An 18,537-nucleotide genomic window follows, 5' to 3' on the forward strand; every position below is an offset into this window, starting at 1 on the left:
AATTATATTTGATTTACATTTAATGTTTTACATTTTAGATTTTCTCATAATATATGTATAATCATTTAATTGTAAATATTTTACCTTATTTGTGGTTCAAATCCATTTTTTGTTTTCATCATATTCACACAATAATTTAATTCATAACTTGTTCAAATTTATTTTGGCTTAATACATTTATTTTATAATATAATTTTGTAAATGATTTTATTGTGGTTCAAAGTTTATTGTTTGTATTTACAGTACATTTTATCGATAACTTAATTATTGATATAGTTTTACACCATTTTTGAAAGTTTAATAGGGGCTCAATTACATTTACTGTATTTTTAGTTTTGATGATATTTTAATAATTTAATTCATAGCATTTTAAAATGATTTTGGCCTAACTACATTTATTTTATGAAATAAACATTTAGTCAAAAATATCTTTTTTATTATATTTTAAATTATGTTATTGTTGTCAAATGGTTTTTTTTCTAATTATAATTGGCCGATCATTTATTTATTAATATGTTTTTACATTCTTTTTTTTTTTTTTTTTTAAGTAGCGCTTCAAATGAATACATTTTTAGTTTTTATATTTAACAAGAATTTAATTAATCCATTTATTTGTTATTTTCTGTTCAAATGCAACAACAATGTTATTCTATATTTCTACGACATCTAGCTTTAGCCATTAACTACCGATTTACTACACGTTTGATGCAAAGTTTCATGTTTCGTGTCATGTGCTTTTATTTTGAAGGTGAAGAAAGTAAACATCCCGTTTGTCTTGCTCCCACTGCAGCCTGCTTGGCGAGCCTGGAGTTGTGTGGCAGCTTGAACTCTGCTCAAACTACACGAAATTCCAGTCATCCTCTCAGGTGAGCCTCAACATTTCATTTTTAGACTTAATATTAAACTTAGACAAACATTTGTCGTAAGTAGGCGCACAAAATGTTAGGGGGACTTAAATTGTAGTTTCACTTGTAAAAAGTATACCAATGTGGCATAGTCAAGGCCAAGTGTGTTGCTTATTGCTGCAACTTGTTAGCATTTTCCACGTTGATACTCATGAAATTCAGCTTTTGGACTTCGTTTATTTATGATTGTGACTTGAGTTTCCATGGCTGCTAATCACATTGTCAAAGCAAGTCATGGCTTGCCCCCAAATAATTTAGCTCCACTCTTTTTCAGGCTGCCTTCGCAACTTCCAGTCACTTCCAGAATAATACAAATAACTGATAGTTTATCCATTTTCCTCAGTTAGGTTGGATTTCCAACTGAGGGGTTAAAGTGGCCAATTCTTGGATTTTCTGTCTCCATGTACATTTCAAGTGTCACTCACATATGGCTAGATTTACACTAAGGGACCACAACTTGCATGCGTAAAGCAAATACTGCAGCGTCACCAAATGTAATACTACCACGCCCAATTTAAGCAATGTTTTAGGTAAATAGAAATGACTTATTACTTCATATTGACAGTCGCTGATGCTGCTATTTTTTTTTGTAAATCTGTAGGATTTTGTTTGCCTTAGTTATCTACACAGCGGGTAAAAATAGAAACTGCGATGGAGTTTGGCATGTTGTGGATGGTTTGTTGTTGACAAGTGCTATACAGGTACGGTATATCTTATATGGATGGATGTTTTTCAGTATCAAAAGAGGGAATGCGTTGCCTGTAAAATGTCAACATGTCCTTCCTGCAGAGCTCCAGTGCTCCTCCGGAATGGCATCAAAGTCCAAAGGGGCGTCTTCCGGGTAGCCCACCGACCACGAGGGCCCGTGCCTTAGACATGCAGGCGTGGGCGGCCGCCTTCCTGACGCTATGCACGTGGATACGGGCCGACGTTTCCCCGGGACAGCGCACCTGTCCTCCGGGTCCCCGCAGTCAGGTTGACTTCTCGGTCAAGTACCAGCTGCCCCATTTCCAAACGGCGCACCCCATACAGAATGTGGCGGCCAACCCGTTCACCCCAGAGGTATTCGTCGGCTCGCGGAACATAGTGGAGGCGCTGGACGACGAGCTGAGCAAATTATGGGAGGTGAAAACAGGGCCGGTGGGGAGTCCGGAATGTAAAACCTGCCACCTGTGCAACATTGAAGTCGATCCCAGCGATCCGGTGGACACGGACAATGTGGTGCTGCTCTTGGATGCGGCGCTGGCTTTCCTGCCCTACCTGTACGTATGCGGCAGTACGCAACACGGCATCTGTTTCTTCATCGACATCGAGGCCATGCCGCCAAAGCCTCTGTGTTTGTACAAAGAAAAGCAAAACTCCCCCTCGTACTGCCCGGACTGTCTGGCCAGTCCGCTGGGCACCAAGGTCACCATTGTGGAACAGGCGGCCACGTCCTACTTCTTCGTGGCGGCCTCTGTTAATGACAAAGTAGTACAGAAGTTCCCCCGCAGGTCGGTTTCCGTGGTGAGGCCGCTCTCGACCGAAGACGGATTCCAAATGGTGATGGAGGGCCTTACGGTGCTGCCCCACCTGAGGGAGTCGTACAGCGTCGATTACATCTACAGCTTCTCCACCCGCGACTTTGTCTATTTCCTCTCCCTGCAGAGGGAGAACCCCTCCAAGGACGATTCGGCATTTCAGACCCGTTTAGGGCGGCTGCCCGTGGGGACTCACGAGGTGTGGACGTACCGGGAGCTGGTGCTGGAGTGCAGGTACGAGCCCAAGAGGCGGCGAAGGGAGCCCTTCAGGGACATCGTGTACAACGGACTCATTGCGGCTTACTTCGGCCGTGTGGGAAAGGATCTGGCTACCGAGCTGTGGGTGGACGAGACCGAGGAAGTCCTCTACGGTGTGTTTGAGCAGGTGAGCGTGGCGGGAGAACCCCAAAAGAACTCGGCCCTGTGCGCCTTCTCCTTGAGCGACGTCAACAGTAAGATTGACAAAGGCGTCGAAGACTGCTGCAGGTCCGGACAGGAACAATTATCCAGAGGATTGTGTCACTTTCAGACATGCGAGAACTGCCCACATGAGGTGAGTAACTCTGTGGTACAAAGTCCGAGATAGGAAGTCCCCATTTCTTGACCAAAAGTGAAGTAAGCATGACCACCGCAATTGGCATACGTTCACATTCTAGATCAAAAACGTCCTGTTAGGAAATACGGCTTTCTCCTCACACGGCCAGAATACATCCACGAATCCTGGCATTTCAGAGCAAAGAAATATGAATTGTGTCCCTTGAACTATGCAGTTTAAATCCAGATTTTCCATTTTAACGTTGACAGTAGGGCAGCACTGGAGGTTATGACATCTGCCTCACCGTTCCGAGTTTCGGGGTTCAAATCTCGGCTCCGGCCTTCCCGTGTGGCGTTTGTAAGCGTGGGGAGAATATGCAAACTCCACACGGAGACGTTCCATTTGAGATTCCGTTCCAGACTGCGAGCTAGGCCTCCGTACTTACATTAAAATGGAACTATATATAAGCAGATCAACATGTTCACAGGTGAGACGTAGCCAGTCGGTCCAGCTTCGAAGAGCTGAAGAATTTGGGGTTTGAGAAGATTCGAGCAAACTCTGCAACTCTGCCCATCTTTTAGATTTGACATGATAGTGTGTCAGTCAAGTCCACGTGTCACTTGAAAATCTTCACCCAGCCCTGTGGATGTGAAACTCGGTGTGGGGGCGATACACTATAATGTACTGTGTATTAGTTACACTGTTTTTTCACAATCCAGTAAAACTCAGAATGACTCACTCACATGCACAGTTTTAGAAGTAGGCATCGGACAACAGATTGACTTTGTTGTGTCGTTTCACACTCAACAGGTGGGCAGGCACTCCAGAGATTGGTATACAATCAATTAAAAAGTCAATCTTCTGTAAGATGTTCTCTTTAGCAGCACGCTTATTATTTTTTATAGTGCTGGACATTATTGGAGTGCAAAGTCGTGGCCAGTGAGCAAATATTACATGCAGTAAATCTTGGGAAGAGAAATGAATGAAGGTGTGTGGAAAAGCAGAAGGCCAATGAGAAGCCTGGGTCTGGGAGGGGTGCATGAGTCAGTCGTGCACGTTACCATGCTCTGGTTTTCCTCAACAGTTGCCAAGACAGACGCCAGATATAAAAAAAAATAATAAAAAATGTGTGATACATTTTTACAGAGTAAAGCAGTCAACTCTGCATCTTTATCGCAGGAGTTCCAAGCAAAGGTTTCGCTTAAAGGTGTGGTCGTTCCTTTTTTACGGAGCTCAAACCGTGTCCTTCGAGGAGCCGGAATGCCTGCCAACAAATGCGTAATAAATCCTGCTGATAAAAAGGTGGAATTTCAAGGGGGGGGGGGGGGGGGGGGGGGGGGGAAGGACTGATCTCGAACAGGAAATTCGAGGACGGTGGAAAATATTCTGGCATACATGTGGTGTTCAAACCAAGAGTTTCAAATAGTTTGCCTTCATTCGCTGAAAAATGTCACAGTGGAGTGCGACCAAAAGAGTCGCATGTTAGAACATGTTTAGACAGCTTCAAAGTGGAATGTTTTTACGTGTCTCTAACAGTCATTCATTTTTAATGAATTGGCATGCCTCGTATTTAGTGTTTATGTGCGAGAGCTTCAAAGGTCCCCTTTAAGTTGCTCTGAGGCACTCAGTCAACATATGGAGTCTGTCCTTCCAGTTTTCAATGGCGCACTAGTTACTTTTAGGTGGAGAACTTCCCCTTTGAATGTATACACAAGTGCGTGTGAATGTTTATGCATTTACTTTTGTTCGTATGTTTGACCCGGTGGTCAAACATACGAACAAAAGTAAATGCGTGATAGTACTACAGTGGTTGTGGGAGGCGGACCCTATGTTCCAGCAACAGATTAGCAAGAAATGTACTCTAATTAGGTTGGGATGCAAGCTGAATCTGTGAAGAGAACAAAAATAATAACAATAATAACAGTAACTATAGTTCACGTGCAATAATACTGCAATAACACTGTACACATCAAACAGTCGAAGGTTTTATTGCAATGCTTCAGGATAGAGAATATTTGTTGTCATCTTATTCTCTGCCAGCATACACAAATCATTAGACCTCCCCAACCCTTGAGCAACCAACACAAAACTGACCATGACAAATCCAATCCAGCAACTTTCAGAGACTGACCTTATGACTTGTTGATTATGACTCATTGCAACACAAATTGATATTGAAAACCGAAGCCTTCCGAATTGAACTGCTAAATCATTATCAAATGGTATTCGGGGTAGCAATGCTGTCTCACCTTTAGAAGGACCTGTGATTATAATAGCTGCAAACACATGAGGCAACATCCATATACTTAAAGCTCAAACGTTTTTGTGTCCGTTTTAAAAGAACTTCCTAGAGCAAAAACCGTTTTTGCACATTTAGCACGTTCCTGCACCTTTTGCAATAAGCCTCCATCTATATACTTAAAGCTCAGACTTTGTGTGTGTATCGGTTTTCAGGGAGCTTTCTGGAGCGGGAACGTTTTCTTGCACGTTTTTTGCACGTTCTTGATTCCGGCACGTTTTTGCACGTTTTGCTATAAGCCTCCATGTTTCTGCATGTTTTTACATGTCCTTGGTCGCATGTAATAGTAAGAATTACCTGTCATGATATGTATTGTTATTTTGGTATCTGGTAATCTGTTTCATCCATCCATCCATCCATTTTCTGAGCCGCTTCTCCTCACTAGGGTCGCGGGCGTGCTGGAGCCTATCCCAGCTGTCATCGGGCAGGAGGCGGGGTACACCCTGAACTGGTCGCCAGCCAATCGCAGGGCACATAGAAACTAACAACCATTCGCACTCACAGTCATGCCTACGGGCAATTTAGAGTCTCCAATTAATGCATGTTTTTGGGATGTGGGAGGAAACCGGAGTGCCCGGAGAAAACCCACGCAGGCACGGGGAGAACATGCAAACTCCACACAGGCGGGGACGAGGATTGAACCCCGCACCTCAGAACTGTGAGGCTGACGCTCTAACCAGTCGGCCACCGTGCCGCCGTAATCTGTTTCACTTTATGAATTGACTTACTGAAATAAACTTTACCAGGGTATTGTAATGTATTGGGATGCAACTGTATCTTAGTCAGGTTCATTGAAAAATTGCACCTAGGTGAATAGATGTGTGTCAGTATGTAAGCAGCCCAGGATTTCGGCCACCTCTCACCCAAACAAAGTCAGCTAGGAAAGGCTCACCACGACACCGCACCAGATAAGTGCTATATGAAAAGATGGATGGAGTCACAACCAAAGACACTAGATCACGCAGTTCTGAGTATACCCAACAGACAATCTACAATATACCAAATACAAGTTCTGTTTGTCACAGTCAGGGAACGACACTTGCACTGAAAAACCCACGCTGGTGTCAAAACCGTACTACAGAATAGACATCTTCAACCGGCAAATGAGGGATGTCCTCTTCACGTCCATCCTGGTTACCATTAATGGGAGACAGACCCTGGGCCACTTCGGGACTTCGGACGGAAGAATTCTACAGGTAGCTAACTTAAATTGTGACGGTGACTGCATTTGCAGTATTGCGCTACTTGCTTCACTACTGCTACCTTTGTGGTTTTAGGTCATTCTTACAGTGGACACACCCTTCGTTTTTGCCAACTACTCTCTCGGAGACATGCCAATATCAAGGACAGCAACTGTGTACAATGATGACTCGCTTCTTTTTGTGGCTAGAAATCAGGTCATATTTTTGCACCAACCATCATGAATGCTGCTTGTAGCTTCTCTTCACACTTGTCTTCCTCTGTCTCGGATCCAGTTGTTTAAGGTGCCGACCATAGGACCGGGCTGTACACATTTTGTGACGTGCTCCATGTGTTTGACGGCTCCGCGCTTCATGAACTGCGGCTGGTGCTCGGGAATCTGCTCGAGGCAAGATGAGTGCGCCTCGCTGTGGAATAAACATTCTTGTGCGCCAGTCATAACAGAGGTAGCTCTGCATCCAGCTCAAACCAATGAGAGAGTTGATGACACTTACGGGAACGCTAATTGGATTTGATTGTTGATTGTTTTTTCAGTTTTACCCCAAAACGGCGCCAGCTGGTGGGGAAACCGAGCTGACACTTTGCGGCAGAGAGTTTCAAGCTCCTCTGAGACGCCCCATCATCAACGGTATCACCCACACTGTCACTGTGGGCTCAGGGACATTGTGTACAGTCCTCCCTGACAAAAGTAGAAGCCAAGTGTGAGTAGCATACACAAAGACCACCCGCTCTTGCAGAAAAGCAGCCCCAGAACATAATCCCAGGACCAAGCTTTCTGACACAGGCAGCACATTTTGCTCTAGAATGACTTAATAGTCTTGAGATTTTATTGGACTCAGTGCAGAATCAAGACAGCAGCAAAGCAGCCCCAGAACAGAAACTTGTAAGCATTAAGTTGATGTGACAAGACAAAAAGCTCATCTGTCCAAAGGACATTCTCAGAGAATTATGGTTTATCAGTTTGCCCTTTGACTCATTCCAGTTTCATCCATTTCAAGTTATTTCAGCGACCATTGTGGGTTATCCTTCTTGCTGAATGGTAGCAACCAATTTATCCTGGTGGAGGCGATCATGGCTCCCATATTGAAGCCCCAGAGGTCTACCTAGGCTGAATTCTCTCTCACGGCTTAATAAGGTCACGCTACACATGTCTTGATGCAGGCTCGTATGCAAGCTGAAGAAGAAAGTGTCAAACCACAATCTGACAATCACACTGGAGGTGCACGAGGGGAACGCGAGGGCCGAGTACACCATCGAAGGCACAGCTCGGGTGTCTGGCTTCTCTATTGTGGTGAGATGATTAAAGGTTATACAATAGAAGCCCTGTCATCGTGATGCAAGAAATGATCATGTGTCTCATCAGGAGCCCGACATAATACAAATTAGACCTGAGCATGGCCCTGTTTTTGGCGGTACGCTGGTCACACTGACGGGCCACAACCTTGATTCTGGGATGCAGAGAGAAGCCTTCATAGCAGAAAAAAAGTGTCACATTGAAGGGTAAGCGACACCATAGTAGTAAAGTTAAACCATCATACATTTTGGAATTGTAGATGAGAGAGTTTTGTGCTGTCTGAATGCAGTCGTTACTCACTGGCCCCTTCATTCATTTAAGCATGGTTCACGCATGCCAACAATCGGGAAAGAATTCGAGCATTTTGGCTCCCTTGCGATCAAAGTAGCAAAGGCCCAATGATTGGATGTCTGAAAGATTATCCTGAGCGATTATTCTATGGTGTGTCAGATGTGATTTCCCCTCAAAGATCGTCTGGGAAAACAGTCTGTGTCAACAGTTGTAAATGTTAAACCTGTTCAGTATTTACAATGGGAAATCATGATTTGTGTTGTCAGTTGTGCCAAGCCACAGAAAGATAGCCAAATAGGAAACAGATCTGGGAGGAAAAAACATTTTAACAGACCCCAGACAACAGGATAGCTCTCGGGATAATTTTCCAGAGACATCCGATAATCAGGCCCTGGATGACTTTGATCGGAAGGGGGTGAAAATGCTCAAATTTGGCCCAATTATCAGTATGTGTGCACCCCTCTTTATACACACCACATTTGGTGATTGTGTCCAGTGTTTCTCTGGAAGGAAGTGGGAATTGGTCTTCAATTGTGTGCCTCAGCGCGGCTGCGACAAACGTTGGGAGTGTTCCCGTCAAAGTCGTCATCGACAACTTCGAAGTCACCACCACTAAGGCATTCATCTATAAGAAAAACCCTGTTATAACCTCTGTGTATCCTAACTGCAGTTTGGGCAGGTACGACGGAATGAACTGATCAAAAGTGATACAACACAGTATCTGTTGCACGTAAATCAAGCTGTTGCTCATTTGCTTGTTTATGCTGTCACTCAGTGGCTCCAAGTTGGTGATCATGGGTCAGAATCTTGACTCTGCACACAAAACTGTGCTCCAGTACATGTCCAATATCACCCCATGGAGCCCCCGAGAACAGGTAGGTTTAACCCCCCTCTTATAGACCCAAAATGTGCGTTGATCAATGTGATATGCAATATGTTAAATCATTTTAGGTTTTCGCGAATTGGAAAACAATAAAGCTGCAAACAGTGATGAATGGGCCCTTGCACCCATTGTTTTCATGGTGAATCATGAAAATGATCAGAAAACTCTGACATCATGTTCCATCCACATTAGATGGTATTGGCATAAAAGCTTGGCAATTTGGCACCTCCCATCTGTCTCGAATACCTGATTCCAGTTGGCCAAAATATGAGTTCATCAATGTTTGAGCTCTGGAGTTCAAACCAAATTAGACCACCTCCTATTCAATTTCGGGCATTGGTCCTTGAAACGTTTTTGTGCGTCCAGCCACGGTAGATACCGCCACCGAATTTCATGTCGGGGGGGATACTTTTTCCTAACTTGCCAAGGGGTGGCACCAAGTGACCTCTAAAAATCACCAGGATACACACGTTTGACCACTAGTCCACCATGAGTTAATAAGCAGTACCTGAATTGAAATATCTGTTGGCAGCTACACTCGGAACGCATGAGCAATTCCAGATAAGAGTTTCACGTGGATACACTGTGGTTGCGTCGAACATTTTTGGTTTCATTGTGGCCCTTGCCCTTGCCAAATGTGATCGTTTCGTCTCAGGAATGTAACGGCACTAGGAACGCTACCCAAATGACGTGCCAGGCCCCCGTGTTTCCATTTGACATGTCAGAAGACAGGTCAAACACTGGGCAGCTTTTCATTCACATGGACGGCTTGGACGTGTGGCACAGACGTTTTGACTACCACCCAGACGTCAAAGTCATCCCGTTTGAAAGTGAAGACAACATGTTGCTCCTTAAACCGGGAGAGACTGAAGTTTCGCTGCACGTATGTTTACACACAGTTAAGTCCCGCCCCGGCAATGCATAATGACCTGTAAATATCCTGTTTAAAACAGCATCACAAACTGAACAGAGTGAACTCGTGCATGAAGATAATCATGGCAATTGGGGGCATGGACTGTAACGCCCAAGTTCTCTTGAATGAGCTGACCTGCAGGATTCCTAAGAGCCAAGTGATCCCCAGCGAAGGATTGCCTGTCAGGGTGAGATAGTGAAGCTATCAAACCACAGACATTTACTAGTAAATAGATTTACCATCCACAGCATCCTTTGGGTAATCCAGTTAATATTTAGCTCCATGAGAGGGGGAAAATATGAGAATGCCCGGAAGCTCAGTAAAAAAACTTAATGTTCCCTATTATTACTTCTCTTATAGTGTCAACTAAAACGGATGTCATTTTGAAATGGAATAATTCTTAACGGATACCGAATATTCATTTTTTTTTTCTACAGTTCAAAACAGTTCCCAGGTGTCTGAATAACATGTCCGGGATATACTTTGTGAAAATCTCTTTCCTTTCTTTTTTTCTCACCTGGCTAAAATGTGTGTGATTTGAAGGGGGGCAGTCCTGTTTAATGCAAAAGAGCCACTCCACAAATGATGCAGGATCTACGCAGAGTATGGATTTCATTACCAACATTACTAGGGCTGGTGCTACTTGTTGAGTCCCGAGTCTAAAAAAGCGACTGTGAACCCCATAAAGCATAAAGCATGGCTTGTATTTTCACTAGTAGAAGCAGAACTTCACCACAAAGCTGCTAAATTACACTTAGTGTGAGGATTTGTGCATGTGGCGTATGCAGCAGACACGAGGGGTTGAACGGACGATTAGTCGACGCGTTGACTTTACACTCCGCAATGATGGATTGAAGTTGACTAATCGCCAATCGTGTTTTGGCATTAACAACACGGATGCCTCGCTTGAAAGTAAAAGATGATCGGCCCACACAGCGAACTAGAAGCGGTGCTCAGCCAAGTTTTGCGTGGGGTGGCTTATTGCGTCAAATGGGAAATTCAAATTGGCTTACTCACAGAAACATTCTCAGAAATTGGCATCTTACAAAAAATACTTGGTTGTGTGCACTCCAAAGTACTTGTATTTGTATTTAAAGCAATTATAAAGCAAATTTCCCTTAAAATGTCATTAGATGCTCAGGCGTACACAATGTTCTGGCTGATGACTGATGACTACCATCTACCACTAAAGGTCTCTGTGAATGGCGAACCCCACGATGTGGGCATTGTCCTCTATGAGGACGACAATCACGACTCGGTCATCGCCGCCATTGTGCTGGGTGTCATCTTCGCCTCGGTGGCGGGCGCCGGAATCGCCCTAGTTGTTATGATTCATTTGAGGAGGAAGAAGCGAGGTGAGGCGTGAGCATTTGGTAAGCAGTTGTCACAGTTTCTGGTTTCAGCGTTTCACTGCTACTTATCACGTTTGTGCTTTCAGCCATCATCGAGAGTCGTTTAAACGCCAGGCTGTCGATGAACCGCATGGGCAGCCACGCTGAAATGTCGCCGACGGGCGACTACAGGCAGGGTGAGACGCTGGCGCACACTGATGAGAAGCACCGAGTGGTTGGCATGACTGCCAAAAGCTCTTAGGTTAAGGGTTAGAATCTTGGCTCCGGCCTTCCTGTCTTCCTGTTTGTATATGCTCCACGTGCTTGCACCGGCCTCCTCCAAGCATGTCAGGTTATTTGAAGACTCTAAATTGTCCATAGGTGTAGAAAAGAGATGGATGGATGAGAAGAACCACATGCTCACATGGTGTAGTCACGTCTGAAGGTCCTGGGGTGCAGTGCAATACAAAAGGATGACGGTTTCAACTTCCTCCTGACACCTGTCTACAGTCCGTCTGTCTGTGCTTGTTCCAGTAGATTCCAGCCAAATGTCCGCATCGGGAGGAATGGCCTTTCAAGGTCTGCTGTATGCCGCCAGCTACGACCACCTCGTCGTTCCGCTGATTCAGCGGAACAGCGTCTCAATGATCAGCCTCAGCTCGGACCTGCTCGACGAGGTCAAAGATGTCCTCATCCCTGCTGAGATGCTCAGAATTGAAGATAGTCAGAGCATTGGCAAAGGTAATGAATGATTTTGGGGCTCTGGAAAGTCATCAAAGTAAACAGTTATTCCTATTTCATGTCATTTTTTTGTCTCTCATGTAGGTCACTTTGGGACTGTGTATCATGGATATCTGAAGGACAGCAATAAGCAAGAGATCCACTGTGCTGTTAAATCACTGAATCGTATGTAAACAGTGTTTTATCATCATGTCTTTGAGCTTTTCGTTTTTCTTGATGCAGGCCATAATGTGTCAACAGGGATCACAGATTTAAAGGAAGTGGACCAGTTTCTCAGAGAGGGAATCATTATGAAGGGCTTCCACCATCCCAACATTCTGTCTCTGCTTGGCATCATGCTGCCCAAAGAAGGGCTGCCCCTGGTGGTGCTGCCTTACATGAAGCACGGCGACGTGCGGCATTTTATCCGCTCGCCGGAGAGGGTAACGTTTCACAATCAAACCTCCTGGCACATTTGACTGTCAATGTTTGCTCTGCAAACCTGTGCGGATTTGTGTTATGTTTTAATTATTGGATGAGTCTGCGTTGTTTAATGTTTACGTTTGTCCTAGACAGAATCCAACAGTAAAAGACCTCATAGGCTTTGGACTGCAGGTTGCCAAGGGGATGCAGTATTTAGCACAGAAGAAATTTGTGCATAGAGACCTGGCAGCACGCAACTGCATGTGAGTGTGAAACAGATAACAAACATACATTGGGGAAAATATAAATGTTCTTAGTTTGCTCACTTACAATGTAATTAACGGTCTCTAATTTTTACAGTTGTTCGATTACAGTCAAAAATCTGAATCAGAATCAGAATCATCTTTATTTGCCAAGTATGTCCAAAACACACAAGGACTTTGTCTCCGGTAGTTGGAGCCGCTCTAGTACAACAGACAGTCAATTTACAGAACACTTTGGAGACATAAAGACATTGACAAAAAACAATTGTGCAAAAAGATGCAGAGTCCTCCAGCACTTAGAGCAGTTCGAATGACTAATATTGCAATAGTCCGGTGCAATGACCATTGTGCAAGGGGCGCTGAGACTTCAAGGAGTGGATGCGGTTTAAAGTGACGAGTAGTGCGATAATCTGGGACAATGTTGGTTGTGCAAATGTTACAGATACTCCTCAATCAGTGTGCAAATGGAGCAGATGCTACTCTGGCATGAGTGGCCAGTATATGCAAATAGTGCAGCATGGCGAGACAACTACAGGGAGTGCACGAGTAATACATAATTGGCCACACACAAATGTGACAACGAACTCAAGTCAAAAAATTGCCAGCTTGTTGTAATGGAATTATAGGTCAGGTGTTTAAGAAGCTGATCGCAAGAGGGAAGCAGCTGTTGGAATGTCTACTAGTTCTAGTTTGCATTGATCGGTAGCGCCTACCTGAGGGAAGGAGCTGGAAGAGCTGGTGACCGGGGTGCGGAGGGTCCGAGAGGATTTTGCACGCCCTTGTCTTAGTTCTGGCAGCGTGCAAGTCCTCAATGGTGGGTAGGGGGGTACCGACAATCCTTTCAGCAGTTTTGATTGTCCGTTGCAGTCGGAGATTGTCCTTTTTTGTAGCAGCACCGAACCAGACTGTGATGGAAGAACACAGGACTGATTCGATGACCGCTGTGTAGAACTGTCTCAGCAGCTCCGGTGGCAGGCCGTGCTTTCTCAGAAGCCGCAGGAAGTACATCCTCTGCTGGGCCTTTTTGAGGACGGAGTTGATGTTGGTCGCCCACTTCAGGTCCTGAGAGATTGTAATTCCCAGGAACTTGAAGGTCTCGACGGTTGACACAAGGCAGCTGGACAACGTGAGGGGCAGCTGTGGCGAAGGATGCCTCCTGAAGTCCACGATCATCTCTACAGTCTTGAGCGTGTTCAGCTCCAGGTTGTGTCGGCCGCACCGCAGCTCCAGCCGCTCCGCTTCCTGTCGATATGCAGACTCGTCACCGTCCTTGATGAGGCCGATGACAGTGGTGTCATCTGCAAACGTCAGGAGTTTGACAGTCGGGTTCGCTGAGGTGCAGTCGTTCGTGTAGAGAGAGAAGAGCAGCGGAGAGAGGACACAACCTTGGGGCGCCCCAGTGCTGATGCTGCGTGTGGATGAGGTGGCCTCCCCCAGCCTGACCTGCTGTGTCCTGCCCGTCAGAAAGCTGTAAATCCACTGGCAGATGGCAGGTGAGACGCTGAGCTGGAGAAGCTTGGATGAAAGGAGTTCAGGGATGATGGTGTTGAACGCTGAGCTGAAGTCCACGAACAGGATCCTCGCGTAGGTCCCTGCACTGTCGAGGTGTTCTAGGATGAAGTGCAGTCCCATGTTGACTGCATCATCCGCAGACCTGTTCGCTTGGTAGTCAAACTGCAGGGGGTCCAGCAGGGGACCTGTGACACTCTTGAGGTGGTCCAGCACGAGACGTTCAAAGGACTTCATGACCACAGATGTCAAAGCGACAAGCCTGTAGTCACTCAGACCCGAGATTGCAGGTTTCTTGGGGACTGGAATGATGGTGGAGCGTTTGAAACAGGATGGAACTTCGCACAGTTCCAGAGATCTATTGAAGATCTGAGTGAAGACTGGAGCGAGCTGGTCCGCGCAGACTTTGAGGCAGGATGGGGACACGCGGTCCGGGACTGCCGCTTTGTTAATCTTTTGTTGTTTGAAGATGCGTCTCACATCCTGTTCATGGATGGTTAACGCAGAAGTCAGAGGTGTGATTGTGGTCGCGGGTGCGGCCGGGTGGGTGTGTGGTGTGAAAGTGTCCTTTTCAAATCTGCAGTAGAAGGTATTCAAGTCGTTGGCTAGTGTGCTATTGTTCTCAGCTTGGGGGGATCGTCGCTTGTAATTAGTCAGCGATTGGAATGGATGCCAGACTGATTTAGAGTCGTTTGCGCTAAACTGTTGTGTGTAAAAACAGAGTGTGAGAGTTGTAAAATGTGTCAATTTTATTGGGTAAAATTAGTATTTGATCCCAAAAGGTGGAGAAACCCTTGTTAGCCTAGAAAGATTTTGACCTCTAAATCGTTAATCGTTAAATAGTTTCTTTCCTGCTATTGGAAACTCCGAGCTTCAGTTTCTTCCACAGGTTTTTGATTGGGTTCAGGTCTGGAGACCGACGAGGCTTCTCCAGCGCCGACGGCAATTGATGCTCATTTTGTGCGTCTTCCACTTTGCTGCCAATAGTCGTCACCTTCTCACCGAGCCTTTTGCTCTTGGTTTTGTAAGCCACCCCAACCTTGTGTAGGTGTTCTTGTCCTTGTTCCTTACATCTTTTGACAGCCTTTCCTATGGTGGTGTAGTGATTTGAACGGAAGAAATGGCTTCATTTATACGCAAGACGAGTTGAGCTCAGGAGCATTTGTCATTGGTTGATTGCGCACAGTTGTGTAGCACATGGGAACCCGACAATCTGTGGGAGCCAGAATGCAGGCAAAGTTGTTGGGAGTCAAATACTTACTTCACTCGGTAAAATTCACAACAGTTTCTAACTTCTCGTATGTTGACCCAGTGGTTTCTTTGCTCACTCGTAAGGCTTGATGAGACCTTCACCGTGAAGGTGGCAGACTTCGGGATGGCACGTGATATTTACGACAAGGAGTACTACAGTATTCAAGACCACCAGAGGGCAAAGTTACCCGTCAAGTGGATGGCCATCGAAAGCTTGCAGACACAGAAGTTCACCACCAAGTCGGACGTGGTGAGTAGACAAGTCGCATGTGCTCACTCACCAGACACAACTTTAAGACACAACACGAGACTTGCATCTCCTGCATAAAGGTAATGCTCAGTTTTGATTGACACTGTCAGAGAGAGATAAAAAAATACATCTATTTCAAATATGATGAATTATGTCGGCGTGTCGGTATATTTTATGTAGATGTCACTGCAAATCATTGTAGTTAATTAGAATTTTAATCTGCAATATGAACGGTCATGAGCATTGAATATATCAATTCTTTTCTGACTTTTGGGGTTCTAAAAAGGTTTTTGCAATTACTCATTCTTGTTCAAAATGGTCAAACAATGAGCGCTCACTAGAATTGGAAAGCCTCTGCTTTAAAGCACCTCATGAAGTTGGATGGTCACTTTTGCGACATCTCGTGTAGTGGTCCTATGGCGTGTTGTTGTGGGAGCTGGTGACCAGAGGGGCCAGTCCATACCCAGAAGTGGACCCCTATGACATCACGCACTATTTACTAAGGGGCCGTCGGCTACCTCAGCCACAGTATTGCCCCAATACTCTGTAAGATACTCTTCCAATGACCTCAGCATCATGATTTTGTCTTGTTTGCACAATCACGGCTCACGCGTTCATTCCACAGCTATTCCATCATGCTGGCATGTTGGGACCCGGAGCCTGAACGTAGACCGACGTTCCTCAGCTTGGTCGCCGATGTGCAGCACATCCTGTCCTGTCTCACTGGAGAGCACTACATTAACCTGAAGGTCAACTACGTCAATTTAGACCAAGCCAGGGCGTACCCCTCACTGACTGCATCCGCGGATGAGGCCGAGGGCTCGGAGTCAGACACAAGCGGCCAAGATGGCAGCTGAGGACCACTAAAAATGATAAGAACACACGATCCAGCTCTTCAGGATTCCAGAGAGAGACTTACTGGAAGTTCTTTTATTTATCATGTATTGTCTGGATTAGGAGACACTGTATGTACTGCGTGACTAAGGCTGGATTTACACCGTGTGGTTCAAGAGACACAATTGCAATTTTTTTGCTGGCACATTTGGGAAATGCGTCATGGCAATGTACTGTAAATAAACAAAGTGGATAAAAATGTGGATACGCACCGTATCAGATACAAGTGCAGTGTAATTGCACAGATTGGCTATACCCCGAAGCAAGCGCAGCATCGACTTGCAGATCGGATACGCCCCGTCAACGTGTGTTCAGCATAAGGGCAAGTGTGGCATAAACGCACACACAAAAAAAACATAGAACCTGAAATAACGATGGTGGCGTCTTACAAATTTACTTACTCATTGTGGAATCTGGTCCTGTTTCGTTAAGCTGCACTAACTATATTCCCAAAAGTATTCGCTCCCCTGCCTTGGCTCACACATTAATTTAAGTGACATCCCATTCCTAATCCATAGGGTTCAACATCATTCCACCCTTTGCCGCTATAACATCTTAAACTATTCTGGGAAGGCTGTCCCACAAAGTTGGGAGCGTGGACTTTTCCAAATTCTCTTGGTACGCTGAAACCATTCCGAGTTCCTTTCACTGGAACTAAGGGGCTAAGCCCGGCTCCTGAAAAGCAACCCCGCAAAAATTACACTTGGCACAATGCAGTCAGACAAGTACCGTTCTCCTGGCAACCACCAAACCCAGGCTCGTCCATCAGATTGCCAGATGGACAAGCGTGATTCGTCACTCCAGAAAACGCATCTCCACTGCTCTGGAGTCCAGTGGAGGCGTGCTTTATACCACGACATCCGACGCTTTGCATTGCACTCGGTGATGTATGGCTTGGATGGAGCTGCGCAGCCATGGAAACTCATTCGATGAAGGTCTCTGCGCACTGTTCTTGAGCTAATCTGAAGGCCACATGAAGTTTGGAGGCCTGTCGCGATTGACTCAGCAGAAAGTTGGCAACCTCTTCGCATTCTGTCCCTCAGCTTCCGCTGACCCCGCTCCGTCAGTTTACGTGGCCTACCACTTCGTGGCTTAGTTGCCGCCATTCCCAAACGTTTCTCCGTTCTTACAATACAGCTGACAGTCGACTGTGGAATATTTAGGAGCGAGGAAATTTCACGACTGGACCTGTGCTACAGGTAGCATCCTATCACAGTTCCGCACTAGAATTCACTGAGTTCCTCACAAATACTTGCACGTGTATGTATCACTTGAAATGTACATGGAAATAAATGTGCACAAATTGCCAATTGGGCGCTTGGACCTGCAGTATACAGTAAATCCAGCCTATGATTGGTGGGATCTTGTTACAACAAATGATCTTGAGCAAAACAGAGCTTGAAATAAAAAAAATGAAAAGAAGATGTGAAATACAAGTAAGGCCAAATGAATGTAAACTTTAGTCTCCGGGTAGACTTATTCAGTCATGTAAAGTACTTCGGCATTAAGCGAATGCTAACTCAGGGGACAACTTTTGTGGATGTAATTCATCATTTCTCTGAATATGGATCATGTGAAAGCAGTGCACTGGATGAAGACAAACTAGTTGTAGTAGTGTGCCTTATGCATTAGCAGGGGTTCTCAAACTGGGATCCCGGGACCCCAGGTGTTTGCAAGCTGTAGCTTTGGGGTCCACAAAATAATTTGCAATAAATTATGTGATATCATTTTTTTGGGGGGAAAAACTGCATACCTACAGTACATATGAGAACTGGCGGTAAATAAAACATACTAATAAAATAATAAACTCCTCCCTGCAATGATAGTGACATAAATCTGAAATACTCGAAAGATTTTTTTTTAATATTATAATTTCAGAACAAAAGGCATATTACCGGAATAAAGGCATAATTACAGGAATAAAGGCGTAATAGTTGCATTTTTTTTCCAAGAATCTAGTCCTATTTTTTTAGAGAATAAAAACATCTTTTCCAGAATTAAAGGCGTTGTATCACAATAGTAACGTTGCATTTTTTTAATTCACTTGTTAAAATAT

At 45.1% G+C, this 18,537-nt stretch overlaps 1 protein-coding gene across 5 annotated transcripts; it reads left to right on the forward strand.

Moving 5' to 3' along the window:
• Positions 1 to 786: 786 nt before the first annotated feature.
• On the forward strand, positions 787 to 18,210 carry mst1ra (macrophage stimulating 1 receptor a). 5 transcript variants are annotated; one of them, XM_061786380.1, is made up of 22 exons: positions 800 to 866; positions 1,507 to 1,606; positions 1,695 to 2,978; positions 6,285 to 6,455; positions 6,537 to 6,656; positions 6,735 to 6,905; positions 6,994 to 7,160; positions 7,621 to 7,750; positions 7,823 to 7,959; positions 8,541 to 8,723; positions 8,820 to 8,919; positions 9,583 to 9,810; positions 9,881 to 10,027; positions 11,033 to 11,195; positions 11,279 to 11,368; positions 11,706 to 11,912; positions 11,997 to 12,077; positions 12,153 to 12,334; positions 12,468 to 12,577; positions 15,422 to 15,587; positions 15,997 to 16,133; positions 16,213 to 18,210. In XM_061786380.1, exons 3-22 carry the CDS (start codon positions 1,782 to 1,784, stop codon positions 16,442 to 16,444), a joined length of 4,119 nt encoding a protein of 1,372 aa, XP_061642364.1. In that variant the 5' UTR covers positions 800 to 866; positions 1,507 to 1,606; positions 1,695 to 1,781; the 3' UTR covers positions 16,445 to 18,210. The 5 variants fall into 5 exon arrangements, with proteins under 5 accessions (XP_061642359.1, XP_061642360.1, XP_061642361.1 ...); XM_061786375.1 differs by lacking the exon at positions 1,507 to 1,606 and having other exon boundaries at positions 787 to 866; XM_061786376.1 differs by lacking the exon at positions 1,507 to 1,606 and having other exon boundaries at positions 787 to 866; positions 11,709 to 11,912.
• The last annotated feature ends 327 nt before the right edge of the window (positions 18,211 to 18,537 follow it).

The sequence above is a fragment of the Phyllopteryx taeniolatus genome, chromosome 9 (assembly GCF_024500385.1).
Source record: "Phyllopteryx taeniolatus isolate TA_2022b chromosome 9, UOR_Ptae_1.2, whole genome shotgun sequence".
NCBI classification, from domain to species: Eukaryota; Metazoa; Chordata; class Actinopteri; order Syngnathiformes; family Syngnathidae; genus Phyllopteryx; species Phyllopteryx taeniolatus.